This window comes from Heptranchias perlo, chromosome 5 (assembly GCF_035084215.1).
Source record: "Heptranchias perlo isolate sHepPer1 chromosome 5, sHepPer1.hap1, whole genome shotgun sequence".
NCBI lineage: Eukaryota > Metazoa > Chordata > Chondrichthyes > Hexanchiformes > Hexanchidae > Heptranchias > Heptranchias perlo.
The window spans coordinates 86,463,929-86,489,528 of NC_090329.1; the positions used below are offsets into that span (position 1 = coordinate 86,463,929).

General features: G+C 39.5%; 1 protein-coding gene across 1 annotated transcript in view; it reads right to left on the reverse strand.

Annotated features, from left to right (window-relative positions):
• Window positions 1-646: 646 nt before the first annotated feature.
• Window positions 647-25,600, reverse strand: part of mms22l (MMS22-like, DNA repair protein) — a 131,061-nt gene continuing 106,107 nt past the window's right edge. The window contains exons 18-25 of the mRNA XM_067983841.1: window positions 19,934-20,076; window positions 19,011-19,170; window positions 11,767-11,936; window positions 9,417-9,628; window positions 6,907-7,076; window positions 4,373-4,457; window positions 3,171-3,338; window positions 647-1,109 (exon numbers count right to left, since the gene is read on the reverse strand). Of these exons, the coding sequence (XP_067839942.1) occupies window positions 1,028-1,109; window positions 3,171-3,338; window positions 4,373-4,457; window positions 6,907-7,076; window positions 9,417-9,628; window positions 11,767-11,936; window positions 19,011-19,170; window positions 19,934-20,076 (1,190 nt within the window). The 3' untranslated portion in view covers window positions 647-1,027. The remainder of the gene's footprint in view (window positions 1,110-3,170; window positions 3,339-4,372; window positions 4,458-6,906; window positions 7,077-9,416; window positions 9,629-11,766; window positions 11,937-19,010; window positions 19,171-19,933; window positions 20,077-25,600) is intronic.

A 25,600-nucleotide genomic window follows, 5' to 3' on the forward strand; every position in this document is an offset into this window, starting at 1 on the left:
CATTAATTAATTACTGGGCCTGGCATCTCAAATGCATGTTCAGTTAGGGTGCATTAGGCTTAAATCTACAGTACTCCACCTATTGTTAATAGGACTCCACAGTAGTCTTGCTAACATTTTGAACACCCGTTCATAATTTTGAGCCCACCCTAGGTAATTTTATATTCTGTGTAAATAGAGTGGGGGTAAGTACAGAATAGTTCAGACCATTTCTTGTAAGAATGGTATTTAAATTATGTTTCCAGATGCAGACATGTGCCACTACTTTTTATCAAAGGCTGCTAATAATGCCACGGACCAATGGCGTTATGATGGTATGTACACAAACCCAAAGTTCACATATTATTTTAAAGAAACCCTTGGGATAAAACTAGGGCTTTTGTGATTTAAAAAGTATCTGAGACAGGAGACATGATACAAAATGACACTTGAAGGGTAATTGGTGATGTAATTCCTGATGGCTATTGATATTTAAGGAAGATGTACTCCTCGGGAATAAACTCATGAAAAGGGTAGTTAAGAAAATTCTCCAGTTGTAAGCTTTTAATTTCAAATTTATTCACTTTGCCTTGCTGAGTTGGCTTTGAGTTCAAGTTAAGTGAGACAAATTCATAGTCAACATATGAATTTATTGATGCTATGTCCAATATTCATGAGTACAATTCAAAATCAATTGCAATAAACCTCCCAATAATATTCATCAGTCTGATTTATTCCCAACAACTTCTGTTTATTTGCGTGAGTCTGGTTTTTAATTTGTCAAGTAATGATTAAAGTCAACTTTATCAAGGAGAGTTCTGTAATAAAACAGGCGGACAAAAGTAGATTTCAAAACTTTTACTTAAAATTATTTCCTTAGTTGCTAACTATGTCACAAAAAGCTATAATACATTTAAGTATCTATCTATCTATCTATCTATCTATCTATCTATATATATATATATATATATAGCTATTTCAGTATTGTTCCCAGTGCAATAAGGAAGTACTCTGGTGTTTGCTTGTACAAACCTCTTCTCTGTTAGACCTAGTCGATTTCTTTTTCCAACTTAATGATTTCAGCTTGCCCTTCCTCCCCAAGAAGGACCAACAGTCTTCTGTAGGACTCTCTGTAATAGATGCAGAAAATATACTTTCAGAATCAGATGACATAACCATGAATTCTTCAGATGGAATGTGGCAAAATCCGGCCATAATGGTGCAGTTTTGGTTTCTTTTATGGGGAAAAGGATACAGTAGCTTTTAAACAAGACCAGTTTTGTATTTGTGAATCTGGGCACTGTTTATAGCCAAACAGTTCAAAGCATATTTGAATTGCACAATCATTTTTCAATTAATCAAGCAGCGGTAGATTTACACACTGGATGATTTAAAAATAAATCACACTCATCCAGTTGAAGTACATCTATTCAGTTCTGATGAAGATTGCATACCTGAAACTAAGCTGTATTTTTTTCTTTGCAGATACTGACTAACTTCTTGTGTATCTCCACCATGTTCTATTTCTGATTTCAGATTTCTAGTAGTTTTTTCCTTTTTGCCTTGAAAGTTGTCTATGCTAGATTGGATCCCAATGTCAGCATTTCTGACATTGGGATCCAATCTAGCATAGACAACTATGCTAGAGAGGGCAGCGTGCTTTTTTACCAAGTGCTGATATTGGAAGACTTAGTACCTTATTTAATTGTCTGTTGTATTAGAAATTAAAGAATTTGAACTAATTTTATAAAAAATGCCCTTTTCAGTCCTCCTCTCCTGAAGGCAAGGAATCAATGAAGTATGGTCCCATGGGGAGGGGTGGCCTCCATTACCTCCCAATGTGGCCATTCCTCATGCATAAGTCACAACAGTGAGTGCTAACAGGTTTTTTGATCAGTGGGAGCATCACAGTCTGGCACAGCCTTCACTGAAATCTAACACATGCACATTTTCCAATAGCAAGCAGAAGGCAGAACGTTAGACAAATTGCTCCCTTCCAATTCCCTGGGACATCACTGCCCCACTGCTGCCCTAGCTGAGACTGACTCAGCACAGCTCAAAAGGGGCACCTACTCGGTCGGTATGACTCAGTTGCACACCACACAGTACATTTATCAATTAGGCCATTGGAAGAGTCCATACCACTCACCACTACTTCAAGATGTCTCCTATAACATTGCCCAGAGGGACTTTACTGCTGGGAGGTAAAAAAAAAAGTGATTTTTTTTTTTTAGGGGGTTGGTGGGTTGAATGGGTAAAGAGAGAACACATGGATTTCCAAGTACAACATTTGAGAAAAGGCTTTTGTCATTTCCATACAAGTGTAATTTCCAACAGGGGACATTCCCCCTGAATCCTAACCAAAAGGACACCAAAGAAAATGGTACAACCAATGCTTTGGCTGATATGAACTGATATAACAGACAGTACATTTATCTATTGACTTAACAAAGGTGTGAGATCTTTATATTTTTTCCAAAGAAACTAAAATTCAAATTGTTCTTATGTTTCATTGCTACATTATCAATATACAAGACTCTGCCACACGTAAGATACATTTAGTAAAAAAAATTACACAAATAGGTTAAAAAATAATTGGGGGAATGGAAACCAAAGATTTAAAAGGGTTTTTATATAAACCATTGCTGAACATATTCAAGATGTGGCGATGCCGGTGATGGACTGGGGTTGACAATTGTAAACAATTTTACAACACCAAGTTATAGTCCAGCAATTTTATTTTAAATTCACAAGCTTTCGGAGGCTACCTCCTTCCTCAGGTGAACGATGTGGAAAAAATGAACATATTCAAATTCAAGGATTTTGCTTTCTGTTGCCACCATGTGAATTCCAGCAGCACGTTACTCGTGTACGGGAATGTGGTGATGTTCCCTTTTCAAACTCTGTAGCAATTGCATTTTCTTAATAGCTTCGAATTATATCAAAAGAAGTTGATGCTACTAATTTTGATAAGACTATTAATAGGGCAAAACCTTTTTTTTAAATTGTTATAACAATGAAATAGCAAGCGTTTTAATATTCCACATCTCACTGGTACAGTACAGTGCCTAAGTACCACTGGAATCGCAATGCGGTTTGCTATTTCAATGTTTTTTTTAAGTGACAGGCTGGTTTTAACTGAACTCATCAACCTCTTCTAAGAATTACACTGTTCTGAGAACAAGACCTACCTTTGTGAATTGTTTCTGCCCAGTCCTCGCTTATGTTCAGTGTCCTTTAGGGTCTGACTGAGTGTGGGAATGAGGCCGATAACCAATTCTTGATTCAGGACTGTTACCATCTCTATGATATTGTACACCTGGTGATCGTAGATCCCAATATACTCCTGGATGAACTGTCTGGAGAAGTTTCAACAGTTTCTGTCAATACTTTAAGAATTTGGTTTGAATTATAAGCAAATTCTAATGATGTTTTAAAACAGATTACTGTGGTCAGATTTGCTGCTATATTTTGGGATTTTTTATTTTTTTGATGTTCACGGAAATGGGCTAAGGATAGTGTGTTTTAAAACAAAATGATTTTGCATGGGTTTAAAAAGCCACAGGTTAAAGTCACTTATACAAATGGTTTATTTGTTAATGAGCCATACATTGAACATGTGTATTAAAACCAGACAAGCCAGCTTGTGAATGTCACAGCTCACAATCTACTTCAAACTGAGACAATGAGGATTAATTATTTCATCCCAAACCCAATAAGACAGGATGGCCCTTATTCATTTTGAGAATATCTTTAAACCCGCGGCCCCAAGAGGGGAGAACAGGTAGTCAGCTTTATTAACAGGCCTGCTGGCGAATTACTTAATGGGGAAGAAGTCAGAGGGACAGCTTGAAACACAGGAAGAATAAGGATAAAGGAACATATGGGCAGTCAGTCAGGTAACTAGGTCTAGGGAGGAAGCCTGGCCTAGCGAGGGAGAACTTGTCCATCACAAAATCAGAAAGATAACCAAAAAAAGTTAAGCAAATCCAGTAGTAAGAATAATGTAGCCTACTTTTATTATTTATTTTGTTCTTGAGAATAGATTCTGTAGTTAGTTGAATCAGCATAAGACTGAATTATAACTGTTACTCTGTACATTCATTTGCTGTCTCTAAAATAAAGCAGCATAATGACTTGTATCTAGCTTCATCTCGTTAAAGTGTTTCAGTGGCCTTCAAAAAGATTGTAGAAGCACACATGCAAAAAACACACTATCCAGTTCAGGTCACAATGAGTTCTATTGTTACACCCCCAGATTACACTATTGTATAATTAGATAGTGGACAGTAGTGAGCACACTCCTGAACAAAGTAACTTCATCCACTCATGGAAGTGATGAGCACTGCGAAATTAGAGAGAATATCTAAGACAGACATGAAAAGATACCTACCTTAGTACAGAGGTCAAGTGGCATGGAGCTGATGACTGGCAATTTTCAATCATACACTGCATGACCTCGGAGGTCAGCTTCTTCACTGAAAAGGAAAAAATGACGTAAAATAATTATAAAATTTATTCAAAAGAAGATGGCTTTTAAGGAGCAATGTTTTGACTTGCACATCTGGCGACCAAAGATCCACCACCAGAAACGCACATCAGAAATTTGAGTGTATGATTATCCAACCAATTTTATAATGTCAGCTTGGCTCAGTTGTAACACTCCTGCCTCTCAGTCAGACTGGTCATGGGTTCAAGCCCTGCTGTAGGAACTTGAGCACATAATCTAAGCTGACACTTTAGCACAGTATTAAGGAATCACTGCATTGACAGAGGTGCCATCATTTGAATGAGACGTTAAACCGAGGCACCATCTGCATGTTCAGGTGGACGTAAAAGTTCCTATGGTACTATTCAAAGAAAAGCAGGTGAATTCTCCTGGTGTCCTGGCCAATATTTATCCTTCAACCAACATCACTAAATCATATTTCTGGCCGAGTATATCATTACTGTTTGTTGGGCCTTGCTGTGTGAAAATTGGCTGATATGTTTCCCTACATTACAGTGACTCCAGTTCAAAAGTATGTCACTGGCTATTAATTGCTTTGGGACGTCCTGAGGTCATGAAGGTGCTATTTAAATGCAAGTTCTTTCTTTAATCTGCATAAGAGAAGAATTCACAGAAAATCATAATACTATGTGAATTCTTTTTAAAGAAATTGAGATTTTGTGCCATCATTAACTGCAAACTACAATAGAAACTCAGCACACCAGGACCCAAGATCTATGAAGAATGGGAATGAATGATGAAAGCAACATCAATGGGGCAGATCATTTTGGCCAAATCTGTCACTGAATATTTATGGATATATAAATCACAACTATTATGATGGCCTCATCAAGTCTTCTATCGCTTAGAACAAAGTTTTATTTTTTCCAACTGTGATCTTTGAAGTTTCTCCTGAACCGGAGGTTAGCATGAAGCCATGACTCAAGCAAGTGCAACTGATATCACTTAAAACAGTTGTCACAGTGATTACAAAGAACTTCTTTAAAAAGATGTGGCAGGGCTGTGCAATGGTATAAATATGATTCTGTCTTCATCACTTAACAATGTGTTTTCCCTGCATCAGGAATAAGAGACATAGCTTGATTATTTAACTTGACATGCAGGATTTCATATCTAACCTTATAAAACAGCAGGCACCAAATGTGCAGTCTAGTAAAACCAGATTAGGTAGGAAACAAAACGCTGCACATTGCATAAATTGAATAGGCAGATAATCTAGTCTTGTATTCCACATCACTTTAGTGTACAGTAAGAATGATGGGGTAGCTTATGTGATTTTAGATACTGAATGCCTAAGAAATGCCATGGTACTGAGCATAATTTTCATAGCTTAATTAATCGGTGTTGTACCGATCAGAAATATCTGACAGACTTCAAAATATTTCACAACGAAAGGTTGGGATAAAAACTGGACAAGATAAACAATACCCATAAAGCTCCTCATTATTTCTTTTCATTTTAGAACATGTGAATGGGTTCAGCATTGGTTGTCAAGCCTATTGTTAATTCAGACGCTCATGTGGCATCTGATAATGTCATCATGTGACAAAGGAATTCGCATCATTTTCGAAATTTTAAATTGCTGTGTGCCACAAATGTTACATTTAATAACTCAGGAACATTTTTACCCTCCTGAGGATATTGTTTATTTAAGTTTTAAAAAATCCAGTTGTAACAGAATTAGGCCAACACACCCCAAATCAGGCGACTTCCCCAGGGTTAGATGAGCCTATCATATTTGTCACTGTACAGCAAGCTACAAGCTTAGAAGCGAAACGGGAAAAGGTCAGTAATGCACTGTTGTGGCTCCTGAAACGTACAAAAAATAAACACTAATTTGCCAACAGGTCTGATCACCTGCCACGTAAATGAAAGCAGTCATTTCTCAGCTGTGCAGGTTAGATACATCGTGGTAGCATATTGTCTTATCTTGGGAGATGAAAGGGCAAAATATAACATAAAAATTGACATGAGGTAAGTTTATCCTACAGCTATATGTAGCACACCACCTATTCAGGAGGGAAGTTGACAACTCAGTCAACTCACTAGTTGCTGATCCTTATTTTTTTTGTGGTAAACAGACTGATTTCTGGTTGAAATCTGACAAAAAAAATCAACTGTTAGAACATTACATACAAGTTACAAACTTCAATTGTGGCTTAAGAATTACATATTAAGTTTTCTGTGCCCCAAGTATTTCCTTCCTTTGGGGAGGAGGAAAGAAAGAGAGGATTTCAACTATTTCTCCGGTTGACTGCACACAACAGCTCTGATATCATGTAAGTGTCTGCCACTTAACTCTTCTTGTTCTCCCACATTAAGGAAGTGTTTGTGGGGATTTTTTTTAAAAAGGGGGATGAAGAGAGGAAACGTTAAGATAAAAGGATCAGTCAACAGGAATCAGTAAGAAAACATACCCTGTGGTTCATTCACAAACACTAAGCATTTCAGCACCGTAGGCAGGAGTAGCTCTGTCTCACTGGCTGCATCAATACTTTGGTTTCTTCTGAATAGTTCAAGGAGGAATGACAGGACTGCTGCTAAGCGAGGAGGGGGAGCATGACCTCTGAACTGCATATAGTTTTCACTGAAAAGAGAATAATTTGTGGGAATAAGTTCAGAAGTAGCAGAAACTGTTCTACATACGCTGAAAGTATTAACGTTGAACATTTATAGAAATTTAAATTGCAACAAGATTAATATTGTTATCATTTATGGTAATCGTGCGTTCAAAAGACTGTACCTCAAAAAGGGCACCCATTTCCAGAAGACGACTAACCAGCTGCTACATATTGAAGATACACAAGGAGAGGCATTATGAAAATTATTCCACTGCATGGTGTTGGGCCTAATGGCGTACAAGTGTTGGAAGTACGTATGGGATGACTAGACTGCATTAAAAGCAGTATAATTTGTTTTAAATGTAGAGTGTTAGACTTTTACATGTTTAAAGACAAAATGATCAGTTTTCAATGCATCGCCTTTTAAAAAAAATGCATGTTCATGAAGCAGATTGAGTATTGCCTATGGTAATATTGAATGACACAGCAGGAATGGGCATTTCTTTTTATAGACAGTACAGGAAACGTGAATGATACGGTCCTGAATGTACCCAATGTAATGCAGAAGTGACAAAACATCTGCAATGTTTAGCAGAACTAAAATAAACATTCTCTACAAACATTTTTAATCTTAACAAATTCTACAGACCAGTGATAAATAATCTAAAAGTATGCAAACAAAGTTCTTACAAATTAAGAAAATTAACTTTAAAGGAATTATATATACAATTTTAAGAATGTATGACTCTCAAATTTAATTGTACTTTCTGGGGCCTCTTAATATAATGTTCACTTCAAGGTTACTCTATAATCTTGAACCGAAGGTGTTACGTAAGTACTTCATTTTATTTTTCACTCAATCCTCCCTTTCAATATCTCTACATTGCTACCCATTGCATTGGTTGCTCCTTCAGCTGGAAAGATGGAATATTTGGGCCCTACAGTGGTTTGTCTGGGTGTTAACCTTTGTGTTCAGTCATTAAGAAGTGTGCTAATATAAGGAGGGACTAGTTCTGCTAAACCTTTACTTTCCACTAATTTTAAGCAGTCTATTATCTCAAGATGTTCCATTTTACAGTACTGAGAGAAATCGGAGTTTGAACTACAACTGAGATCCTAATTTAGACCAGAAAACCACAAATGAGCCATTCTGTACATACTGAGGAATTATAGACAGATGACTATAATGCTGAACTTTTCTTCAGGTTTTGGTTGGCCCTTCGGAGCACCTTAGCCGCTAAACAAGCAAGGCGGTTCATCAGATTAATGTGTTAACATTTGAACCATAGTTACTGGGTTTGGTTTGCACTTGAAACTCCCACACGGAGTGTTAGTTCTTCATCTCATTCAGAAATACTTGCGTCACATTAAAAAAACACTTTCCTAAAAGAGCTGGGTGAGTGGTGGAAGAGAACAAAAAAGAATCAACAGGACAGCGAACTCCTGTTGCTCATCTGCATTTGTTACCAGATGTGGCACTGATAACAACTGTGATGCAGCTGCTCTGGTCCTTGTAGTTAGATGTGGATGTATGACATAGGACTCCTTAAATAAGTACAACATTTGAAAACCAGGGCTATGAAAGAATATTAACAAAAGTGTTACTCAAATGTTAGATCTATTTACTAATGGGCTAATTGGAATACTGTGAACAGTTCTGGTTTCCATTTTTTAAAAAGGATATAGAGGCACTGGAGAATGTACAAAAAAGATTTACTAAGATGATACCAGAACTGAGAGATTAGACCTATCAGGAAAGATTGAACAGGCTGGGGGTCTTTTCTCTAGAAAAAAGACCAAGGGGCGATCTGATAGAGGTCTTTAAGATTATGAAAGGGTTTGATAGGGTAGATGTAGAGAAGATGTTTCCACTTGCGGGGGAGACCAGGACTAGGGGCCGTAAATATAAGAGAGTTAAAAAATAAATCCAATAGGGAATTTAGGAGAAACCTCTTTACCCAGAGAGCGGTTAGATCATGGAACTCGCTACCACAAGGAGTAGTTGAGGCGACTAGCATAGATGCACTTAAAGGGAAGCTAGATAAACACATGAGGGAGAAAGGAATTGAAGGATATGCTGATAGGGTTAGGTGAATTAGGGAGGTTCGTGTGGAGCATAAACACCAGCATGGACCAATTGGGCCGAATGGTTGTTTCTGTGTTGTACATTCCATGTAGTTATTCTAAATCACAGATAATCAACTGGTGGAAATCTCCGATAATTAGCTTTTCAAATCACTAGTTAAAATACAGTACTACAAACTACCAAACTGCTGTTATAGATACAAGATTGATATTATACTACTACTCCAGGAATTCTACACTGCAAGAGTCCATTGATATCAGAGGATTCAAAAATCTCTTACTTTATGACCAGAAGAATTGTTTTCCGCAGGTTGTGACCTTGAGCCATTGGGATTGATTCACAAAGTGCAAGTAATAATGGGTGATTCACGATGCCTGACCCAGTAGGAGATGATGGAAGAAAGCGACCAAAATACTGCTGAATAATACTCCGCAGCTGTTGTTTAACATGAGCACTCTGAGCCGTAGTTTGTCCGCTGATAGCTGACAGTCCCTGCAACAGAAAAGTGAATTTCAGACTACACTCAACTGCCTTCCAACCTATTTATTTTACCCCCTATTTTCTTCCTTTTATTCTGTCCTCAGGCTATGCCCCCCTTAGGACCAGCTCAGAGGGACAGTTGAGTCACACCAGGCACCTCCAAGATGGCTGAAATAGTGGGGGTTAAATTGGTTAACCCACGAAAACGGACGCGGGGGTTGCGGGGTGCAATTAACCAGCGCCCAGTCGTTGAGATGCAGGCAGCACGTAACATTCGTGCTGCCTGGTGATTTCTATGATTGTTGCGTGCAGCCAGGCCTATCTGCACTATTGAGTGACTGCTCACCAGCAGGGGGCCCAGCTGTCGCGAGTGGCTAGCACCGCTTAAAGGGAAGGTGCACTGTGGCTGCAGGAAGTGGTAGAAGTCAATGGTGAAATGAATCTGTGCTGCAATATAGTGAAGCATGGTGATGATGGGACCTCTGGAATTCTTAACGAGCAACAACTTGGCTTCTCAAAGTTTGCGGGACTCTGATATTTTCAAAATATAAGATACGGGTCTGAACGGAGATCAGAAATTGCACACTTAAAACACAGATGCCGGTCCCATCCTTATGTTTACAAACTGTTCAGTGCCTTCAAAACATTGAATAAAGGTTGCTCAGCACTACACCCCCAATCACCCAACTACCAACAAACTCTTTCAATCAGTACTCAACTCTTTCAATCAGGTGCTTCCTCTCACCCTCACACATTAGCACTGTTGCAAGCCGCACACCCACAACTCACAGTCACACACTGGCAGCTATTCAACCATGACAGCCACATCGCCTAAAAATCTTGCAGGACACTCACCGACACACATCCTGCTTTCTTGCAGGAGAAGGTGGCGTATAACAGGAGGCAGCAAGTGGTAGTGGCTCCATGGAACATGAACCTGCTGTCCTCTCTCAGGATGACAACATTCCTGTCCCACCCCTGCCACTCTGCCAATGCCCTTGCTGTTGCCTGTCAGCTACATTACTACATTATAAATGACAACCTAGCCAAGGTAGACAGCTTATTGTTGAGGGAGTAAGCACAAAAATATTTCCAGGCCACAAATGTGTCTCAGAACTAAGTACTTTTAATTTTTTTTTAAACTGCTTTTGTTTAAACTGTTCAAATGATTTTTAAAATAATAGTGATTGGAAGTAATTACAATAGAAGTGTCGGCAAACATTGAACGGTCTGCCATCATTTGAATTAAATGGTCACAGCGCTGATGTTTTAGAGTTTACTGTTTGTACCCTGCTGCAAAGTTTGGTCACCTCTCCTAATTCCCACAAAGACTTGGGGTCTGTTTCTTTTCTCTTCTGCAAAGAACCGTGGGACATATTTCCATGTTAAGGGCGCTATATAAATGCAAATAGTTGCTCTTGTAATCCACTGTACCAGCCAATTCCCCCCAAGCCATCTGTCCATTAGTACAACATTCATGCCACAGGTATGGGTTCAGTAACAGTTTAAAGACCAGAATATGTACACTGAGAATGGCACTGTTGCATGTACTTGAAAGTGAGAACTGCCAGCAAGTTATGTTATGAAAGACACACGAATCACGTTGCAATTTATAGCGTTCCCATGAACTCGTAACATTACCTCTTACATTCTAACCTGCCATTTGCAATAGGATAATATTTTAAAATGTGTATTTTTCTTCACCTCCAAGTAAACGTTTGCTTTATTTGCCTTAACAAGTTTCCTTGCTGATCTGTCATGAGAAATCATAACAACCAGAGGGGGGGAAAAAAATCACAGTACTTCACAATGTATCAGTTTATTGCGATATGATGATTAGCTGGAACATTGCTACTACAGACTATTGTAATGCTCAGCACTACAGACATGGTAATAGTGCTTTTCCAGTAAAGCTGGATAGGTTGCTGTATGATCTGGGTGTAATGTTTACTATCTTGCAGTAATATCAACAACAGGATAAGTGCAGGATTCATCTGCATCACTCCTACATAGCACAAAGGACGTTCTGAGATTTGGAAAAAAAAATTAATTCAGAATCCCACTGATAAAAAGAGAAAAAAAATCAGAAGGACATTTGTGAAAATAAACCCAGGATATTTCAAAGGTGACTGTGAAGTGACCGTGCTCACCTGGAGATACAGAGGCAAGTTATCTCGAATGGCAGACAGCATTGCTGGGGGCAGTCCTTTGTCCTGCTGAAACAGGGTATGTGGCAATAGCAGAGAATAAATGATGCGAAACAAGAGCTGCTGAGCTTTTGAAGTGGACAATATCGGTGCCCAGTGCTTCACAATGCAACCTATGAATAAAAGTAAAATAAAGTGAGTTTCATATGCTTTCGAAAACACTCAACACTGCTACATTATTTCAGAAAATTGAAATTTTAACTACAAGAATTCAGTAAGTTCTTAGCAGAATTAATGTACACCGATTAAGTGACACCCACTTATTATAATTCCCAACTTGATTGCATTCTTTTGTTAATTCCTTCCAACAGTGATATTTTTGAAACGGTAATACACATTTAGACTCCTATATTTTTTATACAATTGTTTTCATTTCAGGTAAGTTTTACATAAGGTGACAGATATTGGTATGAAATGTTAACTCTGTCTTTAATTGTTTAAAAATTATCCCACCATTTAGATACAATAATGGGAGTAAATAATAACCTCACTGAGGGGCTCAGATGTGATAAACTACTCACAAGTAGTTTTTACATTAATCTATATGGTGTATGGAATTTTGTTGCATACATAGAAGTTACAATACGGAAACGGACCATTCGGCCCAAACAGATTGAATTAACATTTACCCTTCATCCCCTTTTCCTTTATCCACCTATCCAATCTAATCTCAAATGATGGCATAGTTTCTGCCTCAACTACAACCCTGGCAGTGAATTCCACAGCCTCACAACTTTCTGTGTGAAGAAGTTTCTCCTGCCCTCTGCTCTAAATCTCTTACATTTAATCTTGTAATTACGGCCCCTCATTCTAGACCCCTCAACTACTGGAAACAGTCTGCTTCCATCTACCCTGTCCCATTCTTTCATAATTCTAAACACTTCTATCATATCGTCCCATAATTTGTGCTGTACTAACAAAAAAAAAAATTTTCAAGTCTTTCTTCATATTTGTATTTCCTCATACCAAGCTGCGTCCGAGTGATACTGCGTGGTACCCTCTCCATCACCGCACTATCCACCCTATAGTGTGGAGCTCAATGCTGCACAGTACTTTAACTGCAGTCTTATTAAGGTTTGATATAGGTTCATCATTACCTCTTAGGTTTTATCACAAGTGATATACAATATAAAAGCCATCATTCTATTTGTTTTTTAAAAAAAAACAGCCATATCAACCCGTGGTGCTTGATTTAATGTCCTCTGAACCTGTACCCCTAAATCCCTCTGTTCTTCCAAAGCACTGAGCCTACTTCCATTCAGAGTATAATTACTGCTGTTATTTTTTCCCCAAAAAATGTATCACCTCACACTTACTAACACTGAATTCATTTAATCTTCTCTAGTAATCTCCCATGTGGAACCTTGTCAAAGACGTTCCTAAAGTCCACATACTACATTTCCCCCACTGACCATGTCTGTAACCTTGTCAAAGAATTCGAGGAGGTTTGTCAAGCATGATCATCCCTTTTGAAATCTGGGCTGGTTATTTCTAACTATTTTCTCTTTCGTATTTTCATGAATAAGGTAGATGTGCAAAAATTATGCTGCAATCATGAGTGCTGAGAGAAGGCTGTGGACAACAATGGGATTGGTTCAGATTGGCCGTGGTAGCAGGCATTCAACTGCACATTTCTGTACCTAAGGTCACAGAGCAGCTGCACATTAATGGATTAAAACACCTTTCTGTTGTGAAGGAGAGGCATTAGAGATGGTGAGCTGCATGACCACATGCATGCCATCAACAGTGCCATGCATGTTGGGAATCCAGAGAGATGGTGAAAGTGTATAATTCTCTCCGGTTGTTGTGTTTTCTCCAGGGGGAAATAGATAAATTGAATAGAGTGAACAAATAAGGCATCCATGACCTACATGATGCAGTTGTGTACTACAGGTTAAGAGATTTGACATACATCTCCAATTATTGTTTGAAAGCACCCATAGTATCAAGTTCAAAGCAGCTGTTACTGGAACATTTACTCTTGCAGCCATCTCAGTCATGCTATTACTTCCTAGGTCTGATTGCAGGAAAGTGCAATTATATGACGGCCCCCTTCAAATTTCGTAAACTCCTGTGCATGGATCTTCATACGTGTCCATGATGGCCTGGCTCTGTTCAGAGGTTAATGACACAGAGGATGGTCCTAACTGTGCGCATATGTCTCCTATGCCTCCTCTGAACCTCCTCCACCTTTTCCAAATCTTGCAAATATAGAGGGATATCTATATAGGCAGCTCGGTGTGAAATATCTTTGAGGAAACAAACTGATGCAGCATATGCACTGTATTTTTAAGAAGCTGACTGTACAGTTCTTTTGTCCTGAAGTAGTTAAACAGCTGCTTATCAAAACACCATTGGTTTTGGGCCCAAAAAATACAGCAGGAAATGCCAGTGATTGAGACAACACAATGTCACTTTTAAGAGTCGGCAATCACTATGCGGGAATTGGGTTCCCTCTCAGCACCCGTTTCATATGGGCGCTCAGCATTTCATTGCGGTCTTCAGGCGTTTTTTGGGGCACTGTCCTAACTTACATGAATTTTTAAAGGTCTAATGAGCCTTGTGTACAACACAAATGCAATTTCCTAGCGCTGCCAGGCACATTGTCAAGTGCATTGCAAACTTAGTGCTGACTAGGCTTCAATGTCCGATAACATTGGGTGCTAGTGTCCGAAGCACAGCAGTGCTGTAAGTGCCAAGGACGGCATTATCAGCCCCATAGTGCCCAGGTAAGTTTACGTATCAAAGTAAGTGAGCCTTATAATGTGATTTGCATGCAACTTGGTAGCAGGTTCTGGAGATTGGCACTGTTATGGTATCCTGCTTCACTTGCCTGTTGAATCAATATGTTGTAGTTGTGCTTTACGTTGCAATAGTTTTGATAATTACCATATTCGGGTGGACAGAAGTGTATTCTTGTGCATTGACTAATTATGTTTTTTTAAGAAAGGCTGACGCAGGCTGTAATTAAAGGAGTTTAACTGCTTTAATCTTACTGGTACTTGTCAGTCATTTATTGTGGCCAGATTCAACCTGGCCTTCCTCAGTAACATCTGCTCAGCTATAAATGTGCAATTCAATTCAAACTTTCAATAAAACCTCTAATTGTATGGTAAAGATTGAAAGAGCCAGGAGACATGAGCATTCAAGTTCAATATTGTAAATGACCCTCTAACATTCAACCATTTTACAGTGTGCCAATTAGTGCAGCTCACAGATTCTGCACATTTAACTCATGGTTATGAGGCAAAATCTATAATAAAAAAAAATTTCTTTAAAACCAGCAATTTTTGAAAAACACACAATTATCCAATCAACTTATTTTAAAATAAGACAGAATACATAAAACTATAAATAAATAGATTTGAATTTATTTGGGTCATATCAAATGCAAGGTAAATTGAGCTGCTTTGTTTTTCATTGCATAAAGGAATAAAGGGGAGATATTCTTTTTTTTTGCAAATTTGCTTTTTGCTGCAGCTGGCGCATTCACCTCCTTTACCTCAGCTTCCTATTCAGATCTTTGCTCTCATTTGGAGATGAAAGGTCTCAATCTACAACAAAGCTGTTTTAACGATAAACACATCAAAGTTGAATGCCGTCAAAGGTGATGGTCATTAAATTAGCATCTTGCACCAGCTTAAATAAAATCATTAACATTAGCTGACATGATCTGTGTACCACAGTGCAATGATCTCTGCTCAACAATGTACAGTATCCCGCAGTTCACAATTTGTAATTGTGGAAAATCACTTCAGATCATACTCAACAGTTCCTTCAGTATAATGGCCCCTTGTATGAACTGTAGTAGCAGTATTATAATCATTTGACCTTGTTTTCACAAAGGTGATTAATCAGTTTCCTGCTAAATTAACCCTATTTCATTCAAACAATTTATCTAATTCACAGAAATTTTAACAAATGACAAATAAATTGATCAATATATGCTGTAGTTTGAGAATTTATAAGGATTTAGGTCACAGAATCTATAGAATTTATGTTGTCAAAAGATACTGCATAAGTGAACTGATCCACATTTCAATCTTAGTTTAACATTGTACTTTTGTTTTATGAGAAGGGAGAGAAGAAAGAGTAAGGAGAGTGGAGGAGAAGGGAGAGGAGGGGAAAGAGAGGAAGAAGAGGCGAGGGGAAAGAGAGGAAGAAGAGGCGAGGGGAAAGAGAGGAAGAAGAGGCGAGGGGAAAGAGAGGAAGAAGAGGCGAGGGGAAAGAGAGGATGAAGAGGCGAGGGGAAAGAGAGGATGAAGAGGCGAGGGGAAAGAGGCGAAGAAGAGGCGAGAGGAAAGGGACGAAGAAGAGGGGAGGGGAAAGAGAGGAAGAAGAGGCGAGGGGAAAGAGAGGATGAAGAGGCGAGGGGAAAGAGAGGAAGAAGAGGCGAGGGAAAAGAGAGGATGAAGAGGCGAGGGGAAAGAGAGGATGAAGAGGCGAGGGGAAAGAGGCGAAGAAGAGGCGAGAGGAAAGGGACGAAGAAGAGGGGAGGGGAAAGAGACGAAGATGAGGCGAGGGGAAAGAGGCGAAGAAGAGGTGAGGGGAAAGAGGCAAAGAAGAGGCGAGGGGAAAGAGGCAAAGATGAGGGATGGGGAAAGAGACGAAGATGAGGGGAGGGGAATGGAGGAGGGAAGGGAGGGGAGAAGAGGGGAGGGGAACCTGGGAGGCATATTTTCTGGAAAGGCATCCGCCAACCTATGCCTTGAGATTGGGGGTGGGAGGGGGGACATTGGTTATTTAGCCTGATCAGAGGCATTGGATTTATTTGTGCATCGTTATTCTTTGATTTGAGGCTGGAAGTTTTTTGTCATTTTTCAGAATCTGTTCCACTCTGAAAAACGACAAAAAACTTCTAGCGCCAGAGTAAAGAATAACGGTGCACAAATAAACACAAGCTTAAATCAAAGCATAAAACTGTCCACTGGCGAAGGAAACCAGTCGACTCCCTGTAGTGTAAACTATCCAACAAGGAAATCGCACAGAACAGTTGAACTGACAAAGCAAACCAAAGGAAAAGGGACATGGCTAATAAATTCAACACCATCCCTCCCCCAAAGCACAAATGAGTCCAGCATACATAGAATACAGAAACAGGAGGATCCCCTCAATGGAATCACAATCGGCGGGTTCTATGAAGAGCTGGCAATCCGCTTCACCACATTGCTGGATTGCTCTTGCATAGAGCCGGCATGGACTCGATGGGCTGAATGGCCTCCTTCTGTGCTGTAATCTTTCTATGATTACCACCCAGGCAGTGAAGATGAAAATCTACCCAGTGATATTTCTTTCCCCCCAACTCCTCATGCTCCACTTAAAGCAGGGGTGCTGAAAGCCATTGACACATATGTTGTAAGTTGTCAATCTCAGTCATGCTGCAAACCTGGAATCCCCAAGGAAAATTTGAAAATAAATTAAATTAGGTCTAGAGTAGGAGTAGTAAATAATATTCTGAAAACACGTAACACACAAAGTGGTGTCAGGCCTTATCCTGTAGTATTCCATTATTGCCATTTTGCGAGATAAGTGCACACAAAACAGTGAGTACAACTCTTTCCTTTTAACATGAGGAATAATTATAGCACACACAATGGAACTTTCCAGTAAAGTTGAGTGGACATCGCACGCAAGTGGGACTGACATCTATTGACGGGAAGCACAGTAGCATTCAGTCTGAATTTTTAAAAAGTCAATCTTGCTGTTCAATGCTGCTATAAAAGTACAGGCCTAACAACAATACGAAGAACAAACTGGTGCCTGAGAAAATGTACATTGTTAACTGGTGTGTTCTTAGACAATTCTATTAAAAAGGTACGTGTATTTAAGGTTTTTCAAAGCATGAGGCAAAGCTGTGTGGTAAAATAATGGTCCAGTAAAACAACTATTATGCACATGATTTTGAATTATTATTCCAAAACCAATCAATTAGTGTGTGCCTTAATATCTGATGCATAAAAATCAATTGAACAGTACCAGGAAATCATGTTTGAACAAACTGTGGCTCATGTGTTAAAATAAATTTGACGTTGGTATATGTGTTGAAGCACCAGCACCTAGTGTCACAGAGCGGGGGATTCAGGTTGAATTCTAAGATTTTACCAAGGACACACTGATCATTTTAACTCTGCCCATAGAGGAAGGAGTTAATTTTTTTTAAAACTTTTGAATTGAAGAATGAGTTGTCAGCCATAATATTTTTCCTCCTTAAAAAGGTATGTTTCACAGCCCATGTGACATTAATCTGCACCACTAGATCACAAATGACAGCACAATGTGGCGATATGTACTGCAAGTACACATTGAAGACTTTTCTTACCCTCCCAATCATATTACATTAGTTTCATTTTTACCAGTATCCTTTTGCAGAAAGACTAAATAATGAATTTTCTATTGAACAGAACAGGTTTAAAAAGAACATACTGAAGAATTTTACCGCTGAGAGCTTAGAGTTCCCCATCACATGGATTCTGCTTGAATTAAATGTAAGCATTGCAAACAAGCTGCAAGAGAAAAACTATCTACTGTATTTAGCAGTCCAAATAAAGTAGAAGTTATCTTCCAGATGAGGGAGGGGGCTGATAGAAAGGAGCGAGCCTCACCATTCACTCTTATTTCCCATTTTATTTCAGTTATGATGGCTTAAAAGGGCATCCTAAAGTCATTTCTGTGTGTTGACTTCATGCTAATTTGGAGGTGGTTCTCAGTATTTTAAATCATTTCAAAGGAGTGGGTAAATTGCAAAATTTTATTTTATGATAACACAGGCCCACTTTAATGGCTTAACCCCAATCCCATCGCAAATGTTCTTCTGATTTTGCACGCTACAGATTTAAAGCTCGACTTCTCAACGTCACAGATATAAGATTAAACGTAGGAGATTTAGGACAAAAAGCAGGGGAGGCTGTTTTGCACAAAGGATGATGAGACTATGAAATACATTGCCGGAGTTAGTGATTGAAGCAGAGGCCATGCCAACGGTTAAGAAAAGGTTAGATAAACATTTGAAGGAAAGGGGGAATAAATGGACATGGGAATTGGGGAGGGAGAGCGCATAGGATTAGGGCTATTGTTTGTGTGGGTGATAAACAGCAAAATGCGCTGATAGGCCGAGTGACCCAGTTCCGTGTTGTAATTTCTATATAATGCTATGTCATATATGCACTCTGAAAGGATGAGACACTTACCAACAGTCCAGTACATCAACTGCAGACCTTCGGTTGGCCCTTTGTTAGCTAAATATGGCTTAGTGTACTTCAGTATGTCACCTACATACTCCAGGGCCTTTGAGACCAAGGCAGACTTGTCTCCTAGTGTTTGTAACTGAGTGTAAGTCTTCCCAACTGCCTGCAGAAAAACAGTGAGTAAATACATTTTACAAATGTGATCTGACTACACGTATAAAACAACGGCTCTTTACAAAAGACAGCAAAATGAGATTAAAAGCAATTTGATTTTGAAAATTGTCACTTCCTTTAAAGAAGAATTGAGTTGATGTCATGATACCTATCCAATTTTTAAAAAATGTTTATATAAAAGGTATGAAACATAAGATTCTATCTCCATTTAATACCATTTGCAAAATAATGTGTCAGACCAGCTAAGAGGCAAGAAGGAAAACAAAATCTGTAACAACATCTATAAGAATACTGTACACTTTTGCTCCACTTTTCTTCCCTCTGTAAGAGTTTCCCAACGCGTACATCCACCTCCAATTTGAAGATAAGCATTAATCTGCCCTTAGACTCTACTGAAGCCACGCTGCAAGTGACCAGAGATGACAACCTACTCACTTTTCTTTGCAGCCACTTACTGCTTCCCCAGGTAGCTCTGTCTGAGATCTAGATTCCCTTTGTAGGAGAGAGTTACTTTTACTGATGAATAGCATGAGCCCACCACCATAACCTTTACATGTTAAAATAATTGTTTGAGGGCTGAAGCTGTATTTATGTGCCACACTCAGAAATGACGAGATTATAATTCCACACTTTCTTTAAAGTGCAGCATAAAATGAGTATAATTTGTATACTTAAAATTGCTTTAAAAATGCACTGTGTGGGAAAGTTGTTTTTTTTCCCCACTTATGCCTCTGTTTCTGAACTGACATTACCTTAATGAATACGAAGATAGCAGTTTTAGTTTCCATCTTTACTGCTGACTGATCAAGTTGAGCCTGGAGGAGTAGGTTTTCCACTTCTGGCAGCTTATACACTATCCTGGTCAGCTCTGCCAATTGCTCCATGTTTACTCTTCCTATTTGTCAAGGGAAATGAGCAGATCATTTTGATGTAATATTTAAGAACAGTTTATATGGAATTAAATGTTACTGATAAATTCAGCCCTAATTAACATCCTTAGTCTCATGATTCCATTACTGACATTTTTTATAGCTTGCTAAAATTCAACTGCAAAAAAAAAAATCAATTTTATTGACATGATCTCTCCTGATCATTAGAACTAGGACGTGAATGAGCTAGACTTTACGATCATAAGTTTGGTATTGCCCTGTAGTAACCTTTTAAAAAAATAAGTTTAAAAAAAATTGTTTATAAAGTTGCTAAAAATATAGACCATAATGTTAAAAATACTGAGAATTATCACAGTTATTTCTTCAATTATAATTGCCTCAGGTAAGTCACAGGTATAACATATAATTTTTTCATTAAGTGCCTGGGAGGAAAGTTAACACAGTGCTGGAAGATTAGGGAAATACATTTATGGTCCTCAGTGGTAAGCACCTGAAATGGGCACAGGGTGTTATTATAGCAGACAGTATTGGATTGTATTATCTTCTCCCACCCACTGCTGCATAAGAAACATAAGAATATAAGAGCAGGAGTAGGCCATTTAGCCCTTCGAGCTTGCTCTGCCATTCAGTGACATCACGGCTGATCTGATTCTGGCCTCAACTCCACTTTTCTGCCTGTTCCCCATATCCTTTGACTCCCTTCCTGATCAAACTTAGCCTTGAATATATTCAATGACTCAGCCTTCAACGCACTTTGCGGCAAAGAATTCCAAAGGTTCACAACCCTCTGAGAGAAGAAATTTCTCCTCATCTCCGTCTTAAACGGGCGACCCCTTATTCTAAGACTATGCCCCCTAGTTCTAGTTTCTCCTATGAGGGGAAATATCCTCTCAGCATTTACCCTGTCAAGCCCCCTCAGAATCTTATATGTTTCAATAAGATCTCCTCTCATTCTTCCAAACTCCAGTGAGTATAGACCCAACCTGTTCAATCTTTCCTCATATGAAAACCCTTCCATAGCCGGAATCAACCAAGTGAACCTCCTCTGAACTGTCTCCAATGCAAGTATATCCTTCCTTAAATAAGGGGACCAAAACTGTACACAGTACTCCAGGTGTGGTCTCACCAGCACCCTGTACAGTTGTAGCAAGACTTCCCTGCTTTAATTCTCCATCCCCCTAGAAATAAAGGCTAATATTTCATTTGCCTTCCCAATTACCTGCTGCACCTGTATGCTAACTTTTTATGTTTCATGTACGAGGACACCCAAATCCCTCTGTCCCCCAGCATTCTGTAGTCTTTCTCCATTTATATAATATTTTGCTTTTTGATTCTTCCTACCAAAGTGGGTGACTTCACATTTTTCCAAATTATACTCCATCTGCTAAATGTTTGCCCATTCACTTAACCTGTCTATATCCCTTTGCAGACTCTTTGTGTCCTCCTCACAACAAACTTTTCCACCTATCTTTGTATCATCAGCAAATTTGGCCACAGTACACTCGTTTCCTTCATCGAAGTCAGTATTATAGGTTGTAAATAGTTGAGGCCCCAGCAGTGAGCCCTGCGGCACCCCACTAGTTACAGATTGCCATCCTGAAAATGACCCCTTTATCCCGACTCTCTGTTTTCTGTTAGTTAGCCAATCCTCTATCCATGCTAATATATTACCCCCAATACAATGAGCTCTTACCTTGTGTGGTAACCTTGTATGTGGCACCTTATAGAATGCCTTTTGGAAATCCAAATACACTACACCTACTGGTTCCCTTTTATCACCTTGCTCGTTACTTCCTCAAAGAACTCTAATAAATTTGTTAAACACGATTTCCCTTTCATAAAACCATGTTGACTCGCCTTGATTTTATTTTGAGTCTCTAAATGTCCTGCTACTACTTCCTTAATAATCGATTCTAGCATTTTCCCAATGACAGATGTTAGGCTAACTAGTCTATAGTTACCTGCTTTCTGTCTCCTTCCTTTCTTGAATAGGGGCGTTACATTTGCGGGTTTCCAATCCGCTGGGACCTTTCCAGAATCGAGTGAATTTTGGAAGATTACAACCAATGCATCCACTATCTCTGTAGCCACTTCCTTTAAGACCCTCGGATGCAAGCCATCGGGTCCAGGGGACTTGTCAGCCTGCAGATCCATTAGTTTGCCTAGTACTTTTTCTCTAGTGATAGTGGTTGTTTTTAGTTCCTCCCCTTTGTCCCTTGATTATCTACTATTATTGGTATGCTTTTAGTTTCTTCTCCTATGAAGACAGATACAAAATATCCGTTCAATGCCTCTGCCATTTCCTTGTTTTCCATTATTATGTCCCCAATCTCATCCTCCAAGGGACCTATACTTACTTTAGCTACTCTTCCATTTTATATACTTGTAAAAGCTCTTACTGTCAGTTTTTATATTTCTTGCTACTATACCCTCAATCTATTTTCACCCTCTTTATTATTTTTTAGTCCTCCTTTGCTGGTTTCTAAAGTATTCCCAATCTTCGGGCTTACCGCTAATCTTTGCCACGTTCTATGCCTTTTTTTTTATAAACTTGATATCATCCTTAACTTCCCTAGTTAGCCATGATTGGTACACCCTTCTCGTGGAGTCTTTCCTCCTTACTGGGATATATTTTTGTTGAGAGTCATAAAATATCTTTTTAAATGTCTATCGCTACTTATCCACCATCATACCTTCTAATCTGTTTTCCCAATCCATTTTAGCCAACTCTGTCCTCATGCCATTGTAATGGCCCTTATTTAGGTTTAATACAAATGTAAGGAATTACTGGGACCTACTGTTTTCCGTGGCTAACCTGTCTGAACACCAACGACACTTTTGATTGGTGTGATGGTGTCCCAGCCTAATATAAGATATGTGATTTGAGAACCTCTCATTCACTACTCACCTGAAGAAGGAGATAATCTCCGAAAGTTTGTGTTTTTAAAATAAAATTGTTGGACTATAACCTGGTGTTGTAAGATTCCTTACATTTGTCCACCCCAGTCCATCACCGGCATCTCCACATCATAGGTTTAATACAGTAGTTTCAGACCCAAAATCCTCACTCTCAAACTGGATGTGAAATTCTATCATATTATGATCACTGTTTCCTAAGGGATCCTTGACTTTGAGGTCATTAATTAATCCTGTCTCATTACCCATTACCAGATGTAAAATGGCCTGTTCCCTGGTTGGTTCCACAACGTATTGTTCTAAGAAACAGTCCCAAATACACTCTTTGAACTCATCCTAAGGGCAACTTTTGCCAATCTATATGAAAGTTAAAATCGCCCATGATTATTGCATTACCTTTTTTACAAACCCCCATTATTTCTTGATTTATATTTTGCCCTACAGTGTAGCTACTGTTACGGGCTCCATAGACTACCCCCACCAGTGATTTCTTACCTCGACCCAAATTGATTCTACATATTGACCTTCTGAGCCAAGATCATTTTTCACTATTGTACTAATTTCATCCTTAATTAACAAAGCTACCCCACCACCTTTTCCTTTTTTCCTATCCTTCTGAAATGTCAGATACCCCTGAATGTTCAGTTCCCAACCTTGGTCACCTTGCAACCATGTCTCTGTAATGGCAACGAGATCATACCCATTTGTTTCTATTTGTACCATCAATTCATTTATCTTATTATGAATGCTGCGCGCATTTAGATAAAGAACCTTTAATTTTGTCTTTTTATCATTTTTTCCTACTCTGACCCCATTTGCTGGTGCACTCTTATGTTTGTTCGCTCTGTCCCTTCCTGTCACACTCTGTAATTATCCCTATCTCTTCCCTGTATTACTTCCTTGTCCTTTCTCTTCAACATTCTAAATTTCCCCCCCATCGAAACCCCACCCCCCATTTAGTTTAAAGCCCTATCTACAGCCCTAGTTATTCGATTCGTCAGAACACTGGTCCCAGCATGTTCCGGTGAAGCCCATCTTGAAGGAACAGCTCTCTCTTTCCCCAGTACTGGTGCCAGTGCCCCATGAATCGAAACCCACTTCTCCCACACCAATCTTTGAGCCACGCATTCATCTCTCTGATCCTATTGACCCTATGCCGATTTGCTCGTGGCTCAGGTAATAATCCAGAGATTATTACTTTTGTGGTTCTGCTTTTTAATTTAGTCCCTAGCTGCTCATACTCTCTCAGCAGAACCTCTTTCTTAGTCTTACCTATGACGTTGATACCTACGTGGACCACGACTACTGGATCCTCCCCCTCCCACTCCAAGTTCCTCTCCAGCCCGGAGGAGATGTCCTTAACCCTGGCACTGGGTAGGCAACACAGCTTTTGGGACTCACGCTCTTGGCTGCAGGCTGCATGCCTTGCTTCACTAAGAGGACAGAGCAGTATAGTTCTGTGACCCAAGTTAGTGAAAGATAATACTGGGAGATAGATTTCAACTTTTACCGCCGGGCAGAAAACTGGCTGCAGCAGGTCAGCTGCCATTGACTTCAATAGAAAGGAAAACTGGACTGGGTGAATAACCCAATCTGCTACTGCGGGCTTTCCACCCAAAGGTGAAATTTAAAATCTACCCCTAGGACCACACAGTCCATCTCATTAACGAAAATATACATCACATTAATAAAGGAAAGTGCCTTTTGGGTTTTCAGCAAATAGCATTGTGGGACAAAGTGGTTGCAAACATATTATCAAAAGCAAAACACTGCGGATGCTGGAAATCTGAATTAAAACAGAATATGCAAACATGTTATAGCTGCTGAGATAGAATGGCTAATCTAACCCTCGTGCAGTGCCAAGAACAGTAAAGTTTCCAAACACATGCTTTTTACTTTGGGGCTATACTAAATAGTAAATATGCCATGAAACATGATTTGCAGCTAAGAACTCTAGGCCAGGTTCATGGCACCGTGGCTGGCTCTGCTGCACAGGAGGGCAGGAAAAAGAGTGGCAGAGCTATAGTGATAGGGGACTCGATTGTAAGGGGAATAGACAGGCGTTTCTGCGGACGCAACCGAGACTCCAGGATGGCATGTTGCCTCCCTGGTGCAAGGGTCAGGGATGTCTCGGAGCGGCTGCAGGTCATTCTGGAGGGGGAGGGTGAACAGCCAGTTGTCGTGGTGCATATAGGCACCAACGATATAGGTAAAAAACAGGATGAGGTCCTACAAGCTGAATTTAGGGAGTTAGGAGTTAAACTAAAGAGTAGGACCTCAAAGGTAGTAATCTCAGGATTGCTACCAGTGCCACGGGCTAGTCAGAGTAGGAATGACAGGATAGCTAAGATGACTACGTGGCTTGAGAGATGGTGCAAGAGGGAGGGATTCAAATTCCTGGGCCATTGGAACCGGTTCTGGGGGAGGTGGGACCAGTACAAATTGGACGGTCTGCATCTGGGCAGGACTGGAACCAATGTCCTAGGGGGAGTGTTTGCTAGTGCTGTTGGGGAGGGTTTAAACTAATGTGGCAGGGGGATGGGAACCGATGCAGGAAGTCAGTGGGAAATAAAGTGGTGACAGAAACAAAAGGCAGTAAGGGAGAGTGTACAG